Below are 21,333 nucleotides of genomic sequence, written 5' to 3' on the forward strand. Positions count from 1 at the left end.
CTGTGCCACAGAGGTCAGTGGCTGCATGCCCCGTTTGGTGTGTGTCTCTGTAGGTCTGTGTCAGAGCCATGAGTCGGAAAGGGAAACAATTTTGATAACGGGATTTCAAAGACATGTAGGCCTGCATATAGGGGAATCGAAGTTTCATTCTAAAAATCACTGTGTCAATCAAAAGCATATTGATATATTTCTAAAGAATTATGACAAACCCGAGTCTTTTACTAGTCTTTTTTTATGATTATTATAGTCCTATAATAGACTAGATTCTCTGCCAAATGATGGAATTTGAGGATATTGACTGTAAACAAAGGACACATCGCATATATATGAATACTAGTAGTACATGCGCGCTGTTTTGTCAAAGAGATTCTAGAGGGATAATTATAATTGTTTTATAAATTATAATTTTTTCGAAGGTCAAACGCACCGATAATATAGTCTTGCAAAGTTATGCGTAGTCTCCTCAATCTCCTCAGCTCAGCTAGCTGCGCTGCATGCAGAAATCAGATGCGCTATGCCTAACAGCTAGCAAAACAGCTGTATTTCACGCCTACACATGGCGGACATGATGGACGAGAAGTATGGGAAAATCGGTGGAACTTCCATTGAAACACCGCTTAATTGCAAACAACTCATTAGTTTGAACTACCCTGGTGTCGTCAAGAATCCTTCGATGATGATAGAAACACTTGGTGGAGAAAGCAAGTTGACAAAGGTTAGTTTTTATGAGCTGATAAACATGTCAAGTTGTGGCTTATTTGCCTTTCCTCGTCGGTCTGCCTATCGGGGCCCTGGCCCCTAGGTCTAGGCTGGAGTCGCGCTCACTCGGACCCGGTACTATAACCCGGCATGATGCATGATTGAATTTTGGCGCTAGTTCAGAAGTCTATCCATACTTTGACCCGTACTCCGGCGTGGAGATACCCTACTAAAAACATACCCAAAATGAAGTGAAATATTCATCAAATGTCCAAATAAAGGTCATGATTTAAAAGTATAGGGTAGCGCCGCTAGCGTGCCCAGGCCCAGTAGTATTCGGTCCATTCCCAGTATTCGGTCAGACAGCCGTTTCAACAGCTGTAACAATTTAAAAAATAATTTATGAGCCACAAAACTTGCACAAATCGGGCAGCTGAACAACTTTTCTTAACTCTCAAAATTAAATCAGATTAAAAAAGATCTCCAACTTAGCTTGAAATTTGTCAGTGTTGCACAACTTACTGCACATTCGTGTCCTGTTAGCACATGCGCGAACATGCATAGCCATAGGGTAGCGCGCCCAGTATTCGGTCAATTCCCAGTATTCGGTCAGACAGCCGTTTCAACAGCTGTAACAATTTAAAAAATTATTTATTAGCCACGAAACTTGCACAAATCAGGCAGCTGGACAATTTTTCTTAACTCTCAAAATTAAATCAGATTTAGGGCCCCGGAATGATCTCCAACTTAGCTCGAAATTGGTCAGTGTCGCACAACTTTCCGCACTTCCGCGTTCTCTTAGCACATGCGCTAACATGCATAGCCATATGTAGAAGTCTATTGCGAAACAACTACGTGTGCTGTCACAATGAATTTAGTATGTGTGTGAAGAGAATCACTTCCGTGTTCGCTCCATCGCAGCGAATTTGCAAATGACGCACTTGCCGATGTGCAAGAGGTATTTATACGATACCCTTGCCATGCGGTATCGCTCGGCCAGTATTCGGTCAACGCATTGACATTCAGTGCTTTATCGCGCAATTGTGTGAAAATAGTGCGCAAATACGCTACGCTCCTTCGCAACGGAGATACCACGCTCAAATCGCGTGACCGAATTCTAATCGGTGCGACCGGATTCTGGGCAGAAAAATGCTCCGTCCTCTTTCGGAAGTATTTTGCTTATCATTATTCTATATTTTAAGTGACTATAAAATCCTGTCAGAGGAATAAATTTCTTTTCTTTTGATGGGTAGATTGCCAAATAAAAGAGGTAAGAATTCAAAATATTAGTGATTTCCCCTAAAGTGACCGAATACTGGGCACTCTACCCTACATGTATGTAGAAGTCTATTGCGAAACAACTACGTGTGCTGTCACAATGAATTTAGTATGTGTGTGAAGAGAATCACTTCCGAGTTCACTCCATCGCAGCGAATTTACAAATGACGCACTTGCCGATGTGCAAGAGGTATTTATACGATACCCTTGCCATGCGGCATTGCTTGTCCAGTATTCGGTCAACGCATTGACATTCAGTGCTTTATCGCGCAATTGTGTGAAAATAGTGCGCTAATACGCTTCGCTCCTTGGTGCGAACGAATTCTGGGCAGAAAAATGCTCCGTCTTCTTCCAGAAGTATTTTGCTTATCATTTTATATTTTAAGTGACTATAAAATCCTGTTGAGGAATAAATTTCTTTTCTTTTGATGGGCAGATTGCCAGATAAAAGAGGTAAGAATTCAAAATATTAGCGATTTCCCCTTAAAGTTGATACTCTAAGACAATCCCAAATACTGAGATAATTACATAAATAGAAAGCTTTTAACCCCCATAATAACACCAAATGGTGTCCACCCGACAAAACAAGTTTAGAATAATGAATTTATTCGAGTAAACTCTACCAAAATATCTAAGTCTGAAACCCGGAAGTGCACGTAGAGTCGGGCCTCTATCCGTGACGTCACGAACGGGAGTCATGGGCTCAGTGAGAGTGAATGGCAGTGATATTCCTACGTAAATGCTATCCTGTCAGAGCTTAGATTTGTTGTTGTTAAGGAGTATATTTGATGGATTTTCTGTTTTCATTTGAATGAAGAATAACGAAGCAACATTTTCCAGTCGCTGATTTCTTTTTATATCCTCATATTCACCTATTTGGTAGAGATTTAAGACGAGTTTACTGCTTAGGAATTAAAGTTAAATCGTGCACTTATGAATAGGCGGATGCATTATATTGTCATCAGATGTACATGAGCAGTTTTGTAAAACGAATAGGTCTAGAACTATGATAGTACTTGTCATAGATGTGTGTGACTGCCTCAAAAAAGGATACAGTACCAGTTAAACATTTTATGTTGTAAAATATCAAACTTGAACAAGATCATGCAAGCGCGCTTCCTCTGTAATATTTTGGCGAGTGATGCGGCTCTTGCATGAACGTTCGTGAAGCGAGCAGAATCGGGAGGTAAGACCAAGCCGCTGCTCTAGGCGCTGCTTGCTTGTGATGGAACGTACATGTACGTGCGCTAGTTATATGTTTATCGGCAATTGCAAGAGAATGAAAGCGACGTTGCCAGCTAAGAAAAACAACTAACAAAGACTTGCTCCTGACTACCGGTGTCAGAATTAGTAGATGAAGGATGTTCAGGGCCAAGGAAGGCGAAAGACATGGGAAAAAGGAAGAAGAAACCATCGGGAGATCGCTGTAGTGTATGGTAATGAAATGTGCATGGGTAGACAGCTACTGTTCACTCCGTGCCTGGGCCGATTTCAACACCAAAACAAAAATTACATGGTGAAAATATCGACTAATAGCACATCGTTGGCATGTATATGTCATAATTTTTAAAAGGGGAATTGATATTAATACTATGAAGTACTAGGGGAAGGTAAAGAATTGTACATAGAATTATGATTTATTAGACTTTTCAGCCTTTGAAACAAAAATATGCAGAAAATCGTATCACTCTGCACATGTTTGCAATGGAACATCCGGGTACGTGAATATACTCTCTCCCGGACGTGAGGTCATAAATAGTAGACCAGCGCCGTGACTGATTTTCTATGCAAAGAGAGGCGGATATTTTAGACATTTCAATTGAGGATTTCGAGTAGACAGAATTTTTTTGTGATATACTAAGTAATTGAAAAACTTAAAAATAACATATACTTGCCGTAGGTAACAAATTAAGGGACATTTATTTGCTTAGAGTATCAACTTTAAGTGACCGAATACTGGGCACTCTACCCTAGGTCTATATACATGTAGACTCTATGTTTGTTTGTTACCTGTTTCGTGTCAATTTTCTTATCTTTTTCACAGTAGGAATAGATACTCGATTCTATGTATTTCCTAAAAACAAAGACTTATAATATGCACTTTCTCACAGGATTCACGGCAAACTGCAGCACAATACAATTGCATACCGTACTGACGGTGGGATGCAGGCGTGTGTTCAGTTACATGTACATATACGTTAGCGACCGTAAACTAAGATTACAGTCACTAACTTAACACACGCGCGCACCCCCACCCGACCGTCGGGTCTACATGGATTGCTAAATAAGTAAATACATGTAAATGAATAAATAAATAAATATTACTGCTGGGAAATGAAAATGGAAAAAATATCCTGCTGTTTATGCTTTGCTCGTTGTTGTTGTTGTTGTTGGGTTTTAAGGCTGACCAACCTAAAAAGATTATTTCTGTCTGGCTGTGCTTTTTTTTTTTTTAGTTGTTCATCACTGATGATTAGATGGTGCTGTTTCTTTTCCTCTTCAGTGGGTATCATGTACTATGCAGCTTCCGTTTATTCGATGGTGCGGGCAATAATTTTAGGTGTTGACCATGAACAGGGTGCGAGTATTTTATTAATAATAGGGGTTAACTGTGCAGTGCTAAACTATACTTTCATTTCCCTTCCTCTCCAAGAGAGTTAGTTATAACTCATGTATAATGATTGGTATCTACCTGTAGCTTTTATGAAAGCCAACAGAGTGTGCAGATGATCTTCATTCCCCAGTAAATTCTTTAAACTCCTATCTTTAATTTTCAACCGAGAAAACATTCTTTTCCTCTCTCGTACATATTTCTTACACTCCAATAAATAATAATTGATTGTTTCAGTTTCATGACAAAAATCACAAAGGCCATCTTTTCCTTTCAGGCTTTCAATGATGACCATGCACCCTCTCACTCAACTTCCAGCCTGGTAACCCTTACTGTAAGCCAGCTCGAGGCGTGGCCTGCAGGTCTACATCCCTACTCATGAAGGTCAAACGTCGATACAGAAGGAGGAGAGAGAGTGAAGATGGAGGTCTGAAGACTGGTTCCCAGGGGGAGAGGGATGGGAATTCAGCAAACGGGCAATATTCTGCAGAGGTTCTTGGTGTGATTGGACAAAAATATGAATTTCCATGTAAGTGGATATATATATATATAAATTTTGATCTCTCATTGTGTTACAAGATTATGGCCAAAATGTTTTTTGTATATCTTGGCTTTCCTAATAGAAAACCAGAAAATTTCAGCTATTAAAAGTAATACAATACAAAGTTTTGGTATGGGGTCATGAATTTGGTTCAAATGAACATATTGGAAGCATATGCCATCCTGCAATATTCAGTGATCGTTGTCGCGGTTGAAATCAAGTCTTAAGTTATGAAATTGTAAATAATAAACTCTTTATGTTGTGTACAGCTATAGTTTTAACCACGACCCGAAAAATATGCAGTCCATATTTATTTTATATACCTCTGCATCGATTCTCAAAACGAAATATTTGAACAAAATTTGCTTGAGTTTTTTTAAATGCGGTATAGTATCTTAAATTTTGGCTTGTTAACGCTTGAAGAATGATGGATAATGCATGTATGACGAAAAAGTTATAGACTTAACTCGATGTTAAACTAGGGGAATACCCGGAATACCAAGCCTGAGATCACTCCGGCTGGGCTGGGGTCTGTTGTGTCCATTAAACCGAAGCCAAATCGTTTCCTATCATTATAAATTAGGCCTTTATAGCACATCAGACCTGCATGTTACTGTATACCAAAACAGGGGAAAAAAATAATATTTATTTTTGGGGGGCTACTTTTGTACCTTACCGGCATGAAAATAACATTCTAATATTTGTTTTGCATTAAACTCTATGCAAATTTAAGAGGGCTCTTTTCTGATTTTGGGGGCTATTTCGCCCTGAGCCCCGTGTATTTTTTTCACTGTACCAAAATAAGACCAGATTTATACCAGCCTTTGAGATAACGTTCTTGTCATATTTCCCCATATGCTCTTATATCTTGAATACAGACCTGTGTGACTTTCAATACCTGCCGTGCGAACACCAATCCAGCGGGGGAGAAGCGGAGAGCCTCATTGGAAAGATTCTCCCTTCGGCCGGTGAGGATATTAGTTATGTGGACAAAGACACTCCATCTTTCATGCTACCTGAGATGTTCTCCAAGTTTGACAAACCCATCCCTTACAATTACAAGGCAGGCCACCAGCTCCCGAACTCTAAGCAACAGCACGAGATGGACTTTCGTGCCAAGCTAATCCAGCACGGGAGGCATAAGCGGACCAACTATGCCCATGTTGTGTCAACCATGGGTGATTTTGAGATTCCCAAGAAACCCCATCCGATTGCTGTAGAACAGCTTGAAGCTCAGAAACCAGGAGCTACTACGGATGAGATTACAAAGGTGAGAAGATTTCTTTCCCATAGATCATTTCCAAGCCTGGAATTAACTTTTCTTTCACAGGGGCTCTTAAAAAAAAGGGCCCTGAGAGCCTTCTCACAGAGGCTCTTTTAGTAATGATAGAGGCTCTTTTTTTATACAAATTTTCATTGAATTGGTATCCATGATACTCCTAAATTCTTTGCTATTTCATCATTTGTGTGAATGGTGCGATTTTGATCTATTTGGGATAGACTTGCCAATTCCATCTGACTTCCGATATTTGTGAAATTTACGATTTATTTATTTATTTGCTCATCAGTATTTTTAGTTACATTGAAATACTGTTTAAATGTGCTAGTTGATGTTCTTAATCATAATAATGACAATCTTACCTGTTGATCTTGTTAAGATTAAGAAGTTATTAAAATTGATCGGATTCACATTTTGAGATTAACATTGTTGTATGTTTGAGCTTATTTCACTTGTGTAATTGGTTGTCATCTGTTTTCGGAAAATTGCCCCTGGTTCTGGCTAAATCCCGTGAACCAAGGGCAACTTTTGAAAATAAATTGCCCCTGGTTCCTGGCAGCTTATTTCAGAGTTGCGTGCAAAACTGTGGCGGTTCATTATGTAGCGTAAAGTGTAATATGCTTCACATGTCTTATCTGTATCCGGACACCTACCCCCTTGGACATCCACACCCCGGATTACCACCCCCAGTCATCTACCCCCTAGGACAACTACATGTACCCCCTAGGGCAACCGCCCTCTAGGACGATTACCCCCCAGGACAACTACACCCGGACAACTACCCCCCAGACAAATACCCCCCAGGTCAACTACCCCCCGGACAACTACTCCCTAGGACAACTACCCCCAGGACAACTTACCCCCAAATAACTACCCCCAAACAACTACCCCCTAGGATAGTTGTCCGGGGGGTAGTCGTCCTAGATGATGGTTGTCGTATAGGGGGTAGTTGTCCGGGGGGATAGTTGTCTGGTAGGTAGTTGTCTGGGGGGTGGTTGTCCCAGGGGTAGTTGTCCCGGGGGTAGTCGTCCTAGGGGATAGTTGTCGGTAGTTGACTGGGGGTGGTTATCCAGGGGGTAGTTGTCTGGGGGTAGTTGTCCCAGGGGTAGTTGTCCCTGGGGTAGTTGTCCTAGGGGGTAGTTGTCCTAGGGGGTAGTTGTCTTAGTTGTCGGTAGTTGACTGGGGGTGGTTATCCAGGGGTTTGTTATCCAGGGGTAGGTGTCCTAGAGAGCTCAGTAAATATGGGCAGGATCTGTCTTTTGTGCAGTTGCCATGTATTTACATGTTAACGAATAAGACAGCAATGTATCGTGTCATATCTGAACGAGCCTCAAGTACATGTAACTGTTCAATTGATGCGTGTATGATTAGTACATGTACCTAGTTCTAATACCTAGTAATATTTAAAGAAACAGAACCTTGTCCAAAATATGTCTTTGCCAGTACAAGAAATCAAACCGACATTTCTGTAGTTATACAGTACGGTAGGCTTGCGGTTGCACCATGTAAGAGAGAGGGAGGATTGGGAAGTCCTGAAAAGGACTTTTGATAATCTTTCTTTCTTGAGTGTGTGTAGTCCGGAAAAGGACTATTGGTGTAGTCTTGAGAAATTCCAGCAACTGTCCACCAAAAAGATATATTCCAATCTCAATTGAGAAAGACTGTTGGTTACTGTATCATTCTTAGCTTGTACATGTATGTCTAAGGAGAACTATAGCGCCGGCTGGAGAGGATAGGTGGGGGGGGGGGGGGGGGGGGGGGAGTGTAGTGTTGTGTCTTAAAGTCTCAGATAAACTTGCATGCAAGGGCTACATGTACATAAACAGTGTATGTATCTTTTATTGTCTCAAAATCAGAGGGTGATTTATATTTTTCTGGAAATGGACACTCATCACTTCCATTTTTTTTCAATATATTGTTTACCCGTAAATACACGAAGACACACACCATATCAGCTCTGTTCTGAAATATCATTTATTTTATTTATTAGAATTAGCGCCTCCAGTTCTTTTACAACCACTGCCCAAGTTGATGCTATATGTACAGTACATTATGATAGCAGATTAATTTTTGTCAATGGACATACATCAACCTGTACCTTTATCAGTAAATAAACAATAAGCTACAGTAATACTGTAATTCTTTTAATAATTAATATTGCTATTAATCCCATTTGAAATTGACCTATATAGATGATAAGTTTACAAGCATAGACTGTTATTTTCCACTTCAAATAAATATCTGTACCAAGTTTATCTTAGTATCTTTAGTAAAGCCTAGCCCATGCCAATATGAGTACAGCACATGGCGTATTTTGTGCCATCTACACTGTACAGTCTAGCAATTAAAGTTAAACTTGAGTTCTGGTAAATATAGAAAATAAATTCACACAGAATTCCAACGAAACTTACACTGAATTTTCAAGATTACATATATAAATGACATAATGCCAAATGATTTTGGTAGAAAATGTATAGTGGCCGAGTAATGAGCATAGAAAGATATTAAAGGAAATCCGGATAGACCCGACACCATGTGCTTAACACAGATCTCTATGTACGAATGGGAGTAGTGTTTTTTTATCTATCTTTAAGATGATGCCCAGTATTTAAAGTCATTGTGTGGTTGTTTTTATTTCACTGGTTCAAACAACCAATCTACTGCAATCCAGAATCATAGCAATTTTCTCTCAAAATGCTATTCCCAAACTAGAGCTCAAGATTAGCTTTAAACCCTGTGTCATGTTCAATTTCGCGCTTACGATTCATTCAGACCCGTTTCATTTAACTATTAAAATGAAATGATGAATTTACAGAAGAGTTTGCTTCTAATGTATTCAAGACCTTTTAAACCAAGTCCTTGTTCAATCCTTTCATGATGATGATACGATTCACCGACGCCCCCCCCCCCCCCCAAAAAAAAAAAAACCTTTAGATACCACCTCGTTTCTCTATGGTGCATGCATGGTACTGCCCCTTCAATGGGGCTTATATTGGCCCTAGCTAAAGGGGTATACATGTAGCTCAGAAATGCAGTCCAAACAGTAATGATGAAATCCCCTATCCTTGTAGTGGTGCCTGAATTAAGTCCATGGCACCCTGAATAATGACGGTACCCCCTTAGTCCTCTTTGGTAGGGGGTACCGCTGGTGTTGGCCTGTTGAAGGCGCCTGCTATGGCCCTAGCGAGAGGGACGGTCGCCAGCGGTGCAGCCCAGTAGACCAAGAGGTGCTCCAAGAGGCTTTGGTTACCACAGTTCAAGGTGATTCCTGCGGCCAGGGCAGGGTTAAACATCATCCCAGTCCACTCCAAACCTTGACAATCAAGAGGGAAAGTAAAACTATTGAAAGATCGTGGGCAAATTACTCTTCTTATGATATTAAAGCCCCACTGTACTACTTGTAGCTACTTTGCTCCCTCTATATAGAAATTTGAAAACGATGCCTAAGGCCAAATTAAAAAAAAACATGTTTAGCGTCCTGCTTTTGTGAAAAATAGGAAGGAGGCCCTTTTTTCTTTTTTTCAAAATGGCTGCTCAGTACAATTTCCCTGACAGTCAGGCTATTTTTCAAGATGACCGCCAAGATTTTTTTTTAAATTTTTAAAATCAGAAATAGATCCATTATAGCAGTGTTTCCCATGTTTTTTTTGTTTAAAAAAAATAATCAAAATTTAAAAAAAAATTATTTTTAAACAATTTCAACAACAAAAACAAAGTCAAAAAATAAAGGAGGATATAGGGCGGGGACGGTTAACATGTAAATTTTGTTTAAAAATTATTTTTAAACAATTTCACCAACAAAAACAAAATAAAAAAATATAGGAGGATATAGGGCGGGGACGGTTAACATGTAAATTTTTTGTAATGGCCTAATCAGTGACCATTGGTCCCCCATGATCCTCTTTTTCTTATGTAAAATTGAGAGCTGAGTTGATGAGATAGCCACCTGTCAGTGACCACCCTGGGTGGTCTAATCCCCCCCCCTAGCCAACTAGTACAGATGGCTTTTAAAGAGTCCATTCTCAAAAAACTTCTGACTTGGGAAAGTAAAACTATTCTTCTTATGATACATGTACATGTATTAAAGCTACGGTCACAAACGTTCGTACAAATCTCTGTTTTTCCATTGTCTGAAAATCGTTTGTACTGCGTTTGTAGCAGTTTGTAATGGCATTTGTGACCGAGGCTAAACAGTCAATTCTCAAAACACTTCTGGACTTGATTACAACTTCTAAATGTCAAATATCATTATTGTGATTTGCGAACTGTACATGAAAGATGTATCATTGTTTCTTTCGAAATTCATTTACCTGTGACGATGATCAAAACCTGGATTGCGGCATCAGCAAACATTCCACTGTACTTTCCTTTTGGCTGAAAGTTGAGGGTCATGAAATAGGTCAGGGTGGCCAAAGCTTCTGCAAAGCCACCTTCCAGGATAGAGACGTTCAATGCAGAAGCACAGTAGACCTGTAGCAGGTGCGAGACCTTCCTCTGATGACGATTGGTCGGTACCACCTTCCACATGAAGCGCACGTAGGGATATGCTAGTTGCCCTCCGACCACCTGAAGGCATATCTTGGATAGTGCCGCCCCAGGGCTAAAGTCACCTTTGAGCATGGACTGCCAGATCATACAGGTGTTGGCTGTGGAGTCGCCGTCGAACGTAAGGCTCTCAGACACGAAGAGAATCCAGAGATAGAGAGCGTACCAGTAGAGGCCGTACTCCTCCAATATGATGTCGCCCTCTATGACGCCTGCGACCAGTTGGAACGTGGAGATGAGTTCCGCAGCATAGCTGTACCAGACCGGATCGTTGCGCAGGATTCTCTTGGTCAGAGACCGAATCAGATTGCAGCCGACCGTCGTGAAGAAGACGAGGAGGAATGTCGCCAAGACTGCTGGGTACTCCTGCGTCATGTTAGTCGCCTATTATTTCACAAACTGAAGACAGACAGACTTTAGCTATCAAACCACCTCAAATAGTAATGCCGGATGATATGATGCATTCGATATTATATAACACTAGTGGTCCTTTCAGTTCTTGTTATTCAACACAGCCTGAGACAGCTTTGTCCGGTGCCCTGCACATTCTCAAAAGAGCAGCATAATATTCCAACCGTCTTCTAGACCACCAGTTAATATATTAAAAGTAGTTTCGTATGACTGAAGGCCTCCTGAGTGCTGCAAACCAATGAAAGTTCTCCTTTTCTTTTGTGTTTTGCTGATGCTACATTAATGTACAATGCAACAAAGGCTGCCCTTTATTCTCCAGTGAGCAGGATCTATTCTTCACATCTAGGTCTTAGTTTGACTAGACATTTCTGGTATTCCAGGAATGCCCCTGGCTCTTACAGACCGCTGGGACGGACGGACGGACGGACGATTGACATCACTTCCATAACTATGACAAACCAGTGGTTCACATCCAGAACATGCTCAATAGATGCATGTACTGCGTGGTGTATAGTATTCATGGCATCTAAGTTATTCAAGGTTGCAGCTAGAACTTTATGCAAATATGCACATGCTACAGTGTAATTAAATGTGTTTACATTTATCGAGAGCATTATAATCTGATGACCTTTGAATCATAAGTGAAGTATTAACTTTAGATCAGCCAAATACTCTACATTTAAACCCCCTAAATTAGAAGGAAAGCCAATTCTATACATTGACATTATAGGGGAGATTATTTACATGCAGATGATCAGAATAATTTGTCTGAAGTACAAAATTATGTTTAAATGAGTTTGACATTAACTTGTTAAGACTATTTTATTACTTTGATAACATTCTGAGAGATCATCGAAAAAGGAAGTTAGGCAGCAATATCCTGTCTCAAAGTGTAATACGTGTTTCCTAAGACATATTGAGTTTTCTTGGTGAGATTTATGGATCATTCAATATGTGTCTCATTAGAGATTATAGGAAAGGCAAATGATTTCCTGCCATCATCCCTGGGGGGTGTTTCACAAAGATCCTAAGTTGAACTTTTAATCTCTAAGTTTGACTTAACAATTATTCAAAGCCGAGGCATAAAATGTTGATTCAAATCATTCATATTTTCTATTATCAAGAAGATTTCATGTTCTTGATGTGGTATTAATAACAGTCTAAAATACTTGAATTTTCGCATTCGAATATGTTTTTTTTAAGGCTGCAAACGGCTCTCCATAATTTTATAGTCCAACTTAGAGTTAAGTTGAACTTATTCAAGGATATTTGTGACACACCCCCCAGATTTGTTGAAGGCTGATCAAGTTTTAAATCATTAGCCTGTTCAAACTGGAAGAAGTTTAAAATACATGTACATGTACATGTAAAATCGTTTGAAGAAACGTCATATAATAAAGGATCGTCGGATAGCAAAAGGTGCGTACAGAATGCATAACAACATAATTGAAACGTTGATTAGATTTGAAAAGGTCAGGTGACATAACAGCCTACCAATCATCAAAGTGCACTCACGATAAACCCTGCCCAGTTTTTCAGTTTCATCCAATAACATTAAGACTAAATCAGGACCCTGCTCCTTTATTTGAAAAGATGCTTCAACATTTGTTTTTGCCATGTACATTATTTGACTATGCACTTCTTTATTCAACGTTCAGACTACTTTATACAGTAAAATTGTAATGACATAACTTATAGCTATACAATTCTTGTATAGTGTTCCACTGACCTCTGGTTGTCTGGACTGGGGATTACTCTTTCTTTGAAGAATGGAAGGAAATACTGAACACAACAAGGAGTTAAAGGAAATTTGTGAAAAGAATACTATAATAATAATAACAATAACATTAAAGGGACTTTGTAACATTGTTCAGATAAGAGATAGTGGTGCTAAGGTAGTGACTTCAATGCTAGATGTACAATTAAAGATAATCTGAAAATTTGAGTGAAAACGGATCATTATTCATGGTACTAATTGGGAAAAACTGATCTGATCGATTCCTTAATTCTCCCAACTATATTATTCTACTTCTATTCTGCTACTTGTCAAAGCCTGTTCAGCATCAAGACAAGGACAATTTAATTACATTTTAGGTGAATGTAAATCGTCACAAAGCAATAAAATGGCTCTACATTCCATTCCAGACAGTTAAGTGTTGACAGATTTTTATAGCCTGTTTTATGTATTTTTCTCATGGAAAAACGGTTGGGAAAATTCAAAAATGGTTGGGAGAATTTACTGTTAATCCCTGTTAGAGGGTGCCTCACATCGACGCCTTCAAAGAAAACCATAGATATCTTTGTGGTTTGAGAATTTGTTCAGGATTTTTTGCATGTCAGAGGGTTAGTATAGTAGAAGGAATAAAGTAAGTAACATTTTATACAAAAATTAAGCAATTTTTTTCATCAACCTTCAACAATGTTACTGAGTCACTTTAAAGGGATTGGGTATCTTTGTATCAGATTCTGAAACAAAAATCCTGGATTTAGCTCATGCTGCAATGATAATTAATAAACCTTTAGGTCACTCAGGAACCCCATGACTTTTACTAGCCGATCGCTTGTCTGATTATGAAGATATTTATGATTGGAAATCGAAATTTTAAAACACTACAGTCTATTGGGGAAAATGAGTACCTGGTTATTAAACCAGTTACCCAAAGATTTTTACTCTTTTGAAGCGCAATTTTTAGGGCTTCAATATGACACCATATCAGAGACACTGTAGGGCCATATGCATCTCAGATTTAACATTGTTAAACGATGCCTTTAAAAGTGGGTTCTTGTATTAATTTTTATAGCATGTATGTCATACTTATAGTAAGAAACAATAATGTAGACCAAAGGTAAATTCATTTTCTTGTTCTTTTAGTAGGTGGTGTGAAAATAGTGCCATTTTAATGACCTAATTTACCTTTGAAATTGTAATAATTTTTAAATTTTTTATTTGTTTTACTTGTATGTGTATTTTTGAGTTGCAGTTCTATAGATTATTTTCTTACTCATTATTTTCCTACTCAATATTTTCCTTTTTTTCATTTTGAGGGTAGAGAATGAGTCTCTTCAAATCATGTATTTGACTCAAGACTATTAATAATAATGAACATTTGTATAGCGCCTTTTCTACAAGTAGATACAACGCGCTTAATTAACATATACAATGAACAATTAACAAAATAGAAAGATGCTTAACAACAGACATGTATGTAACAATATAGGAATGAACAAAATAAAGGGTAAGACAGGTAATAGAAGAGCAAGAACAAGTGCTGGTAAGCGGGCATTAGTTAAACAAGTGTGTTTTGAGGTGTTTTTTGAAAGTCATTAGAGAATCAGCAGTTTGTACAAAATTGGGGAGATTGTTCCATGATTTTGGAGCAGTGGCTATGAATGCCCGCTTACCAGCATTGGTTCGACACCTTGGGGTATCTAAAACTGTACGAGTGTTGGATCTTAGGTTGTAACTGGAGTGCCTAACATGAACGAGATCAGTAAGATATGAGGGAGAGAGATAGTGTAACGACTTAAAGACAAGGGTGGAGGTCTTGAAGAGCACTCGCTGTTGAATAGGAAGCCAATGCAGAGAGTTCAACAAGGGCGTGGTGTGTGTGCTCTTTGGTTGTTTGAAGATGAGGCGTGCAGACTGGTTGTGGAGAAGCTGAAGACGGTGAATGTTCTTTGCTGTTGTGCCACTCAACAAACTGTTACAGTAATCAAGACGAGATAAAACTAAGGCACGGACTGCAGCATGAGTGGTACTTTCGTCAAGATATTTTCTAATCCTGCATAAGTTCCGGATATGATATTTGACAGTCCTGACTACATTTGAGACGTGAACATCTGGCAGCATGAGGTTGTCAAAGACGACGCCAAGAATACGCAGCTTCTTTGACGGTTTAATCACAGTCCCATCATGAAGAGTTAGAGTGAAGTTCTGGAGCAATCGTTGATGGACTTTCGAAGCAAAGACTACTAACTCAGTTTTGTCTTGATTAAGTTTCAATTTGTTGGATGTCATCCACCTGTAGACATCTCTCATTGCATCCCGTAGTCTGCATGCAGCATGATCAACAGAGTCCTGGCTAGAAGGGTCGCATTGTATATACACCTGTATATCGTCGGCGTATACATGATAGCCTATGCCATGACTGTAAAGGATATCAGATACAGGTTTCGAGTAGAGCGTAAAGAGCAGCGGGCCCATCACCGATCCTTGCGGGACACCGAACTCCAACCTGGTGTCTAGTGATTTCACTCCTCTGATTCGCACATGTGATAGTCGGTTGCTCAGGTATGATCTAAACCAGTGCAGTGCTGTGCCAGAGACACCATATTCATCCCGAAGCCTTGTCAGCAAGATCGTGTGGTCAAGAGTGTCAAATGCAGATGACATATCTAGCGACAGTAGAATGACGCATTTCCGATCATCCAGAGCACATAAGATATCATTCTGAAGACTCACCAATGCAGTCTCAGTACTGTGATTTTTCCTATATGCAGACTGTTTAGGATCACCAAGGCTGTTGTCTTCCAAGTAGTTGGCTAACTGTGATGAGACGACTCTTTCCATAAGCTTGGCTACAAACCTTATGTTCGAAATGGGTCTGTAGTTTTTCATTCTTTCTTTGTCAAGTCCTGGCTTCTTCAAGACTGGTGTCACAGATGCAACACCTAGAGATGATGGAAAATCGCCTGATGCCAACGATGCGTTGATGATATGCGTCAGCTTTGGCAGCAAAACAGGAAGGTGACGCTTCAGGAGCCACGTTGGAAGAGGATCCAAAGGACATGTCTTGTTGGGTGAGCGTTTGATCAGCCTCTGAACCTCCTCAGATGTGACCAACTGGAACTCCACGAATGAAGGGGCTGAGATTGCCATACCATTTGGATTGTCCAATTCGTCAACGTTTAAGTCATCTATACATCTCCGCAAGTCTCTGATCTTCTCACTGAAGAATGTGCAGAATGTAGAGGCAAGCTCAACTGATGAATCAGCATCTGGGAGAAATCGTTTACTCTTATTCAGAAGATGCTTCAGTTCTCTATACATGTCCTTTGGAGTACTTTCAGAAAACAGGTCATTGTAGTAGAACCGTTTAGCCCTTGACAGAGCTTCAGCTGCAGCAGCTTTAGCTTCACAGCTAGCTACATACACTGTACATGTACCCCTACCAAGTTTTGCAATAGTTTAAGTATGTGATAAATTGATTTGGCCTGATTCATGTTTGTTGAGAATGTGACATACATGTATTAAAGATTACACTACATTTAAAGTATTCAACAAAGGCCCTCATTCAACCAGTACATATTTCAATTTTGAGTTACAAAAAAAATAAATTACAAATTTTTTTTTTTACAAGGGGTATGAATAGTGTAGTTGTTAACTGTATTTAATTTAACGGCAAAAGCAAGCGAGGTGTAAAGACTAAAGACCAAGATCAAGAGTGAGAAATAAAGAGAGAGGGAGAGAGAGAGAGAGAGAAAGATCAAGAGAGAGAGAGAGAGAGAGAGAGAGAAAGTTCAAGAGAGAGAGAGAAGGGGAGGGGGGAGGAGAAAGATAGAGAAAAAAAGAGAGAGAGAGTACAAGTGAAGGCAATACAACTACTGTCCTGAATGCATTTCAATGCAACACTTATACAGGTATATCTACAATTTTCAATGAGCACATCGTAAAGGAAAAGCACATTACCTTTTCATCTCTCTTCTCTTTAGCTCTTTGAACAGCGCCCCCTATGGTCTCGGAATGCATTGCGATGTAACACGGAGATCTCAACCATCCTGATCAAGGGTATCCTTTGTGTGGTGGCGTACTACTTCCAACAGGGTCCCTGGAGAGGGCTGTGGTGCCGCATGGGGTACGACCCCAGAGAACATCCAGAGTCGAAGAAATACCAGCTTCTTGATTTCAGGATAAGGAAAGGTAAAGTGCACCCATAGACACTATAGGATGTTAAATGCTTTTTTTAATCTTTCATTTTATCTTGAAGATAAACTTGAGTTCCAGTTATGCAATTGCATTGTGAAAGAAACTGCTTGGAAGCAATTATTATTAATAATAATGATAATAATAACAACAACAACAATAATGATAGTGATAACGATAATAATAATATTAATAACGATAATAATGATAATTGTCAAAAGTGAATTCTTCACTTGTATTGGAGGATGGATCGTGTTTTGAAGGAATAACAATGTACTTTGCAACATTTTACTTTTGACTTGGCCCATTTATATACATGTACAGGTGCACTGTACAGATCATGATTACATAATCATTACTAATTGGGCATATTGTAAATGGAAATAGACCGGCTCATCAATGATACTATTGTCATCTATGATAATTTAGTAACACAAGAGATGATATCAAGGCTCAAACTTGAAATGCAGAACTTTTTTTTTGATGGATTTCAGGCCTGATAATTACCTGATTAAAATCGTTTCCCGTTTTTTTTGTTTTTTTGTAACTGATTATTTTTTCTGCTATTTCTTTTTCTTTCCGATTTTACACCTATTCACCTGATTTTCCCTGATTTTCCCAATTTTCCCCCAATTTTCCCCAAACTAACCCCCTTAAAAGAGGGGTAATGTTGTTAGATGCAATTGTTTTCTCCCTGAATCCTTTTTTTTTTTTTTTTTTTTTTTTGTTACTCAAGGGGAGGGAGGTTTTTTTTAGTACTCACAATCACCCCTGGATCATTCATGTTTCTCTACTGTGTTGAACTACTGCAGAGCTGACTGACAAGAGATTGAAGTTGCTGCTGAAGAAGAAGCGAATGATTCTCTACCCTCACCAATCCCTGAAGCACAAGAAGGGTGTTCCTACACCCCTACTAGGCAGCAATCCTGGTCAACAGGTGGATCATAAGGAAACTATTGTAAGTTACAAGATTGTTCATTTCCCTTCCTATCATGTGCTTTTCACACTGGTAAAATTTTGCTTTAATAGCCCCGGACTATAGATGGAGCTAAAGGGGGGGGGGGGGGGGGGTGTCTTAGCCCCACCTATAGTCCTGGGCTAAGCTTCATCCACTTTCTGTTCAGACGCGAATTTGCCAAAGTGGGCTAGCCCCACCTAAAGTACAGGGTTAGTTGGCCCAGGGCTAACTATGCAATTCTGGTGCTAAGCAAATGAATGAGAACAGAAACGAAAAAAGTCCGGTACTACGTAATGTAGCTTATCAGAGCTGGCCAGAGGCGAAGCAAGAAACCCAAAGCAAAAGCCAGAGTAAATTTATAATAGAAATCTGACACTGGTAATTTTATGAAATGGGGCCCAATTTTTCTTTCTATCATCCTAGAGCTCTGGTCAGTGGTATTTTTCTCTTTCTTTGTCTCTATATGTTTTGTTTCATCTTTGCCTGGAAATTTAATGAATGAATGAACATTTAGCCGCTGGCTGAAGGACATTAGCATGTGTGCATGCCACAAAGCAAATTGTTGGTATCTTGCTTCCGAGGTTTTGACTGCTCTAACCATTTAAACAGAACAGAGATTTTCTCTTCGTCAAATGAATTTTTAAAGAGAAAGATCCATTGTAGTAACTTAATTTGATTATTGGTATCAAATAAGCAGATACCTATGAAATTACAGGCATTTTTATGCGAAGGACTTTCTGCTTAACGCAAGTTCATACCTGCATTTAGCAGAACTGTGCAACATGCCTACCCGTAATCTCTTTGTATAAGACGCACCCCTATTTTGGGGGCCGAGAATTAACAAACAAACCTTTATTTTACTGCGAGGTGCAGTTGAAGTCGCCGAATTTGTGCTTGAGAACTTGTCACAAATAATAGTAACAATGTTGTTTTTAAAACTAAAGAGGACAGAAAATTTGTCCTCAAAGTCCAAACAGAAATCCAGACATACAGGTAGTGTTGTTCTAGTTTCTGAGTGGTGAGTCAACACACCATGTATGACTGAGCTGGGAGACATTGCCAGGCATAAATCGACACTAAAAAAATATATAAAAAATCTTGTACCTGTTTATAAGACGCACTTCCGAAAAAAGGTGCATCTTATACACAGAGATTTATGATACGCCTTTCTGCCGGCAATTCAACATGAAATGAATAAAATTGAATAAAATAGATTAATTAATATCTGTTACACCTGTAGGATTCGTACTACATCATGAGACGAGGGATCCTACCGGCATACCACCAGATGTTCTACCAGCTGTGTGATCTGGAGGACCCAGAGCTCCAGGCCATCGTCACCAACCCTCTCTGGCACAAGAAGAGGCCCAACATGAAGACGGGTTACTTTGAGGTGGAGATGTTCCGTCAGCTCCGGGACGCCCTCACTCAGATGATCAAGGATACCGTGCTGGAAGTCAATGCAAAAAAATTGCAGCAAGGTAAACCTATCCAAAATAATATCGCTAGTGATATTTGTTTGTCTCGCAATGTATGGTCAAAAAGGGATCTAAAGATCACGACTTAAACCAACATTGTACATTTTTGTAAGAGGACACTTTTTTTTGGTCTCGAAATTTGGAAATTTGACATTTTGCTCAGTTGGGGGGGGGGGGGGGGGGGGGGGGTAAGGTCACCTTTTTTAGGTCGGCCATGGGCATAATTTTTTTTTTTTTAATTAAAAAAAAAGATCAAAAGGGGGGGGGGGGTTTAGGTTTTTTTAGGGGGGTTTACATACATAAAATTACCAAAAGGGGGGGGGGGGGTACGCACCTGGTGTTATCCCATGTACTCATTCCTGTTTGTAGTGCATTTGATTTTTTGTCAAGGTAGAGTCAGTTTATTTTCATTTTGACCCTTCCAAGACCACACAGTATACACAAAGTTTTAGGTAAACCTAAATATGGTGGTGAATCATCTGTTTATTATCTGATTTTGTCTTTTTACACTATTTACTCTCAAGTATCCTTTTTTTGTCTCATCAGATAATGCTAGTCAGAGTGTTGTGCCTTCAACATCTACGTCCACTCCGGAAACACAGGAGGAAGGAGAGCCAGGTGAAGAAGATGAAGTAGCGATAGGTGAAGAAGAAGAAGAAGATGATGAAGAAGATGAGGAAGAGTTAGATGAAGAAGGAATAGACGATGAAGGGGAGGAGATGGAAGAGCAGGATGTCTTGGATGTTGGACAAGGTGTGATGGAGAATGAGAAAGGGACGGAGAAAGATGACAAAGATGGTGGGGAGGAGAGTGATAGCGAGAACGAAATGGCCATGGAAATGTTGGAATTCATGGACAGTAGTATGATGCCCAGCTGATAAAGACTGGTGGTAAACCGGAAATAATAAGGAAATTATTTTCTTAGTTATGGTTAGAGTTCATAAACATTTCTTAGAGGTGTCGTGGACGAGTGGATATGTCACCGGACTGTGGATCACAAGGTTCGCGGTTCAAGTCCCACTGCGGCACTAATGTCCTTTGGCAAGACATTGATCTACATTTGCCACTCTCCACCCAGGTGTTAAAATGGGTACCCGGTAGGATGCGAAAGCTAATGTGCTTACATTAGCAAGTGTGTGCTTGTAAAAATGACGCCTGGCTGGAATGCTGCCCAAGGGATGGAGAATGTGCATACATTTTGTGTGGGTAAGCCTGAATCCAATGACCGGGGTAATAATATGATTGTAGGGCCCTCAGGGAGAACAGTATGAATACTGATGAGGCTACTCAAACAAGACATAATATTATTATTATTATTATTATAATGGATGAAGATGATTTAGCGATGTGGGAAGGAGAGTAACACTGAGAAAAATGGCAGAGGTGTCAAAGTCGAGTGGTCTAATCACTTGACTGGGAATGCAAAGGTTGTGGGTTCAATGCTCGTAACAGCTTCCATTTCCTTGAGCAAGGTATTTTATCTACATTGCTCTTCTCCAGTGGGTACCCGGTAGGATGCAAACATTAATGTGGTTGGATTAGCACGTGCGCACCCGTTAAGGAGGTGACTGACTGGTATGCTCCTCAAGGAGTGGAGAGTGTGCAGAATC

General features: G+C 39.7%; 3 protein-coding genes across 3 annotated transcripts; 2 read left to right on the forward strand and 1 right to left on the reverse strand.

The window, feature by feature from the left end:
• The first annotated feature begins 541 nt into the window (after positions 1–541).
• On the forward strand, positions 542–4,977 carry LOC115929205. Its single transcript, XM_030997719.1, has 2 exons — positions 542–715; positions 4,866–4,977. The coding sequence occupies exons 1-2, from the start codon at positions 557–559 to the stop codon at positions 4,968–4,970; spliced, it is 264 nt and encodes an 87-aa protein (XP_030853579.1). The 5' UTR covers positions 542–556; the 3' UTR covers positions 4,971–4,977.
• LOC115929204 (general transcription factor 3C polypeptide 5-like) lies at positions 4,946–20,750 on the forward strand. The gene is made up of 6 exons (XM_030997718.1): positions 4,946–5,117; positions 6,008–6,399; positions 17,077–17,284; positions 18,100–18,245; positions 19,486–19,726; positions 20,270–20,750. The coding sequence occupies exons 1-6, from the start codon at positions 4,967–4,969 to the stop codon at positions 20,599–20,601; spliced, it is 1,470 nt and encodes a 489-aa protein (XP_030853578.1). The 5' UTR covers positions 4,946–4,966; the 3' UTR covers positions 20,602–20,750.
• Positions 9,314–11,879, reverse strand: LOC575438 (aquaporin-12A). The gene is made up of 2 exons (XM_775840.4): positions 10,719–11,879; positions 9,314–9,721 (listed from the first exon to the last, which is right to left on the reverse strand). Exons 1-2 carry the CDS (start codon positions 11,326–11,328, stop codon positions 9,528–9,530), a joined length of 804 nt encoding a protein of 267 aa, XP_780933.2. The 5' UTR covers positions 11,329–11,879; the 3' UTR covers positions 9,314–9,527.
• Positions 20,751–21,333: the final 583 nt, after the last annotated feature.

The sequence above is a fragment of the Strongylocentrotus purpuratus genome, unplaced genomic scaffold (assembly GCF_000002235.5).
Source record: "Strongylocentrotus purpuratus isolate Spur 01 unplaced genomic scaffold, Spur_5.0 spur5_scaffold_4, whole genome shotgun sequence".
Classification (NCBI taxonomy): Eukaryota; Metazoa; Echinodermata; class Echinoidea; order Camarodonta; family Strongylocentrotidae; genus Strongylocentrotus; species Strongylocentrotus purpuratus.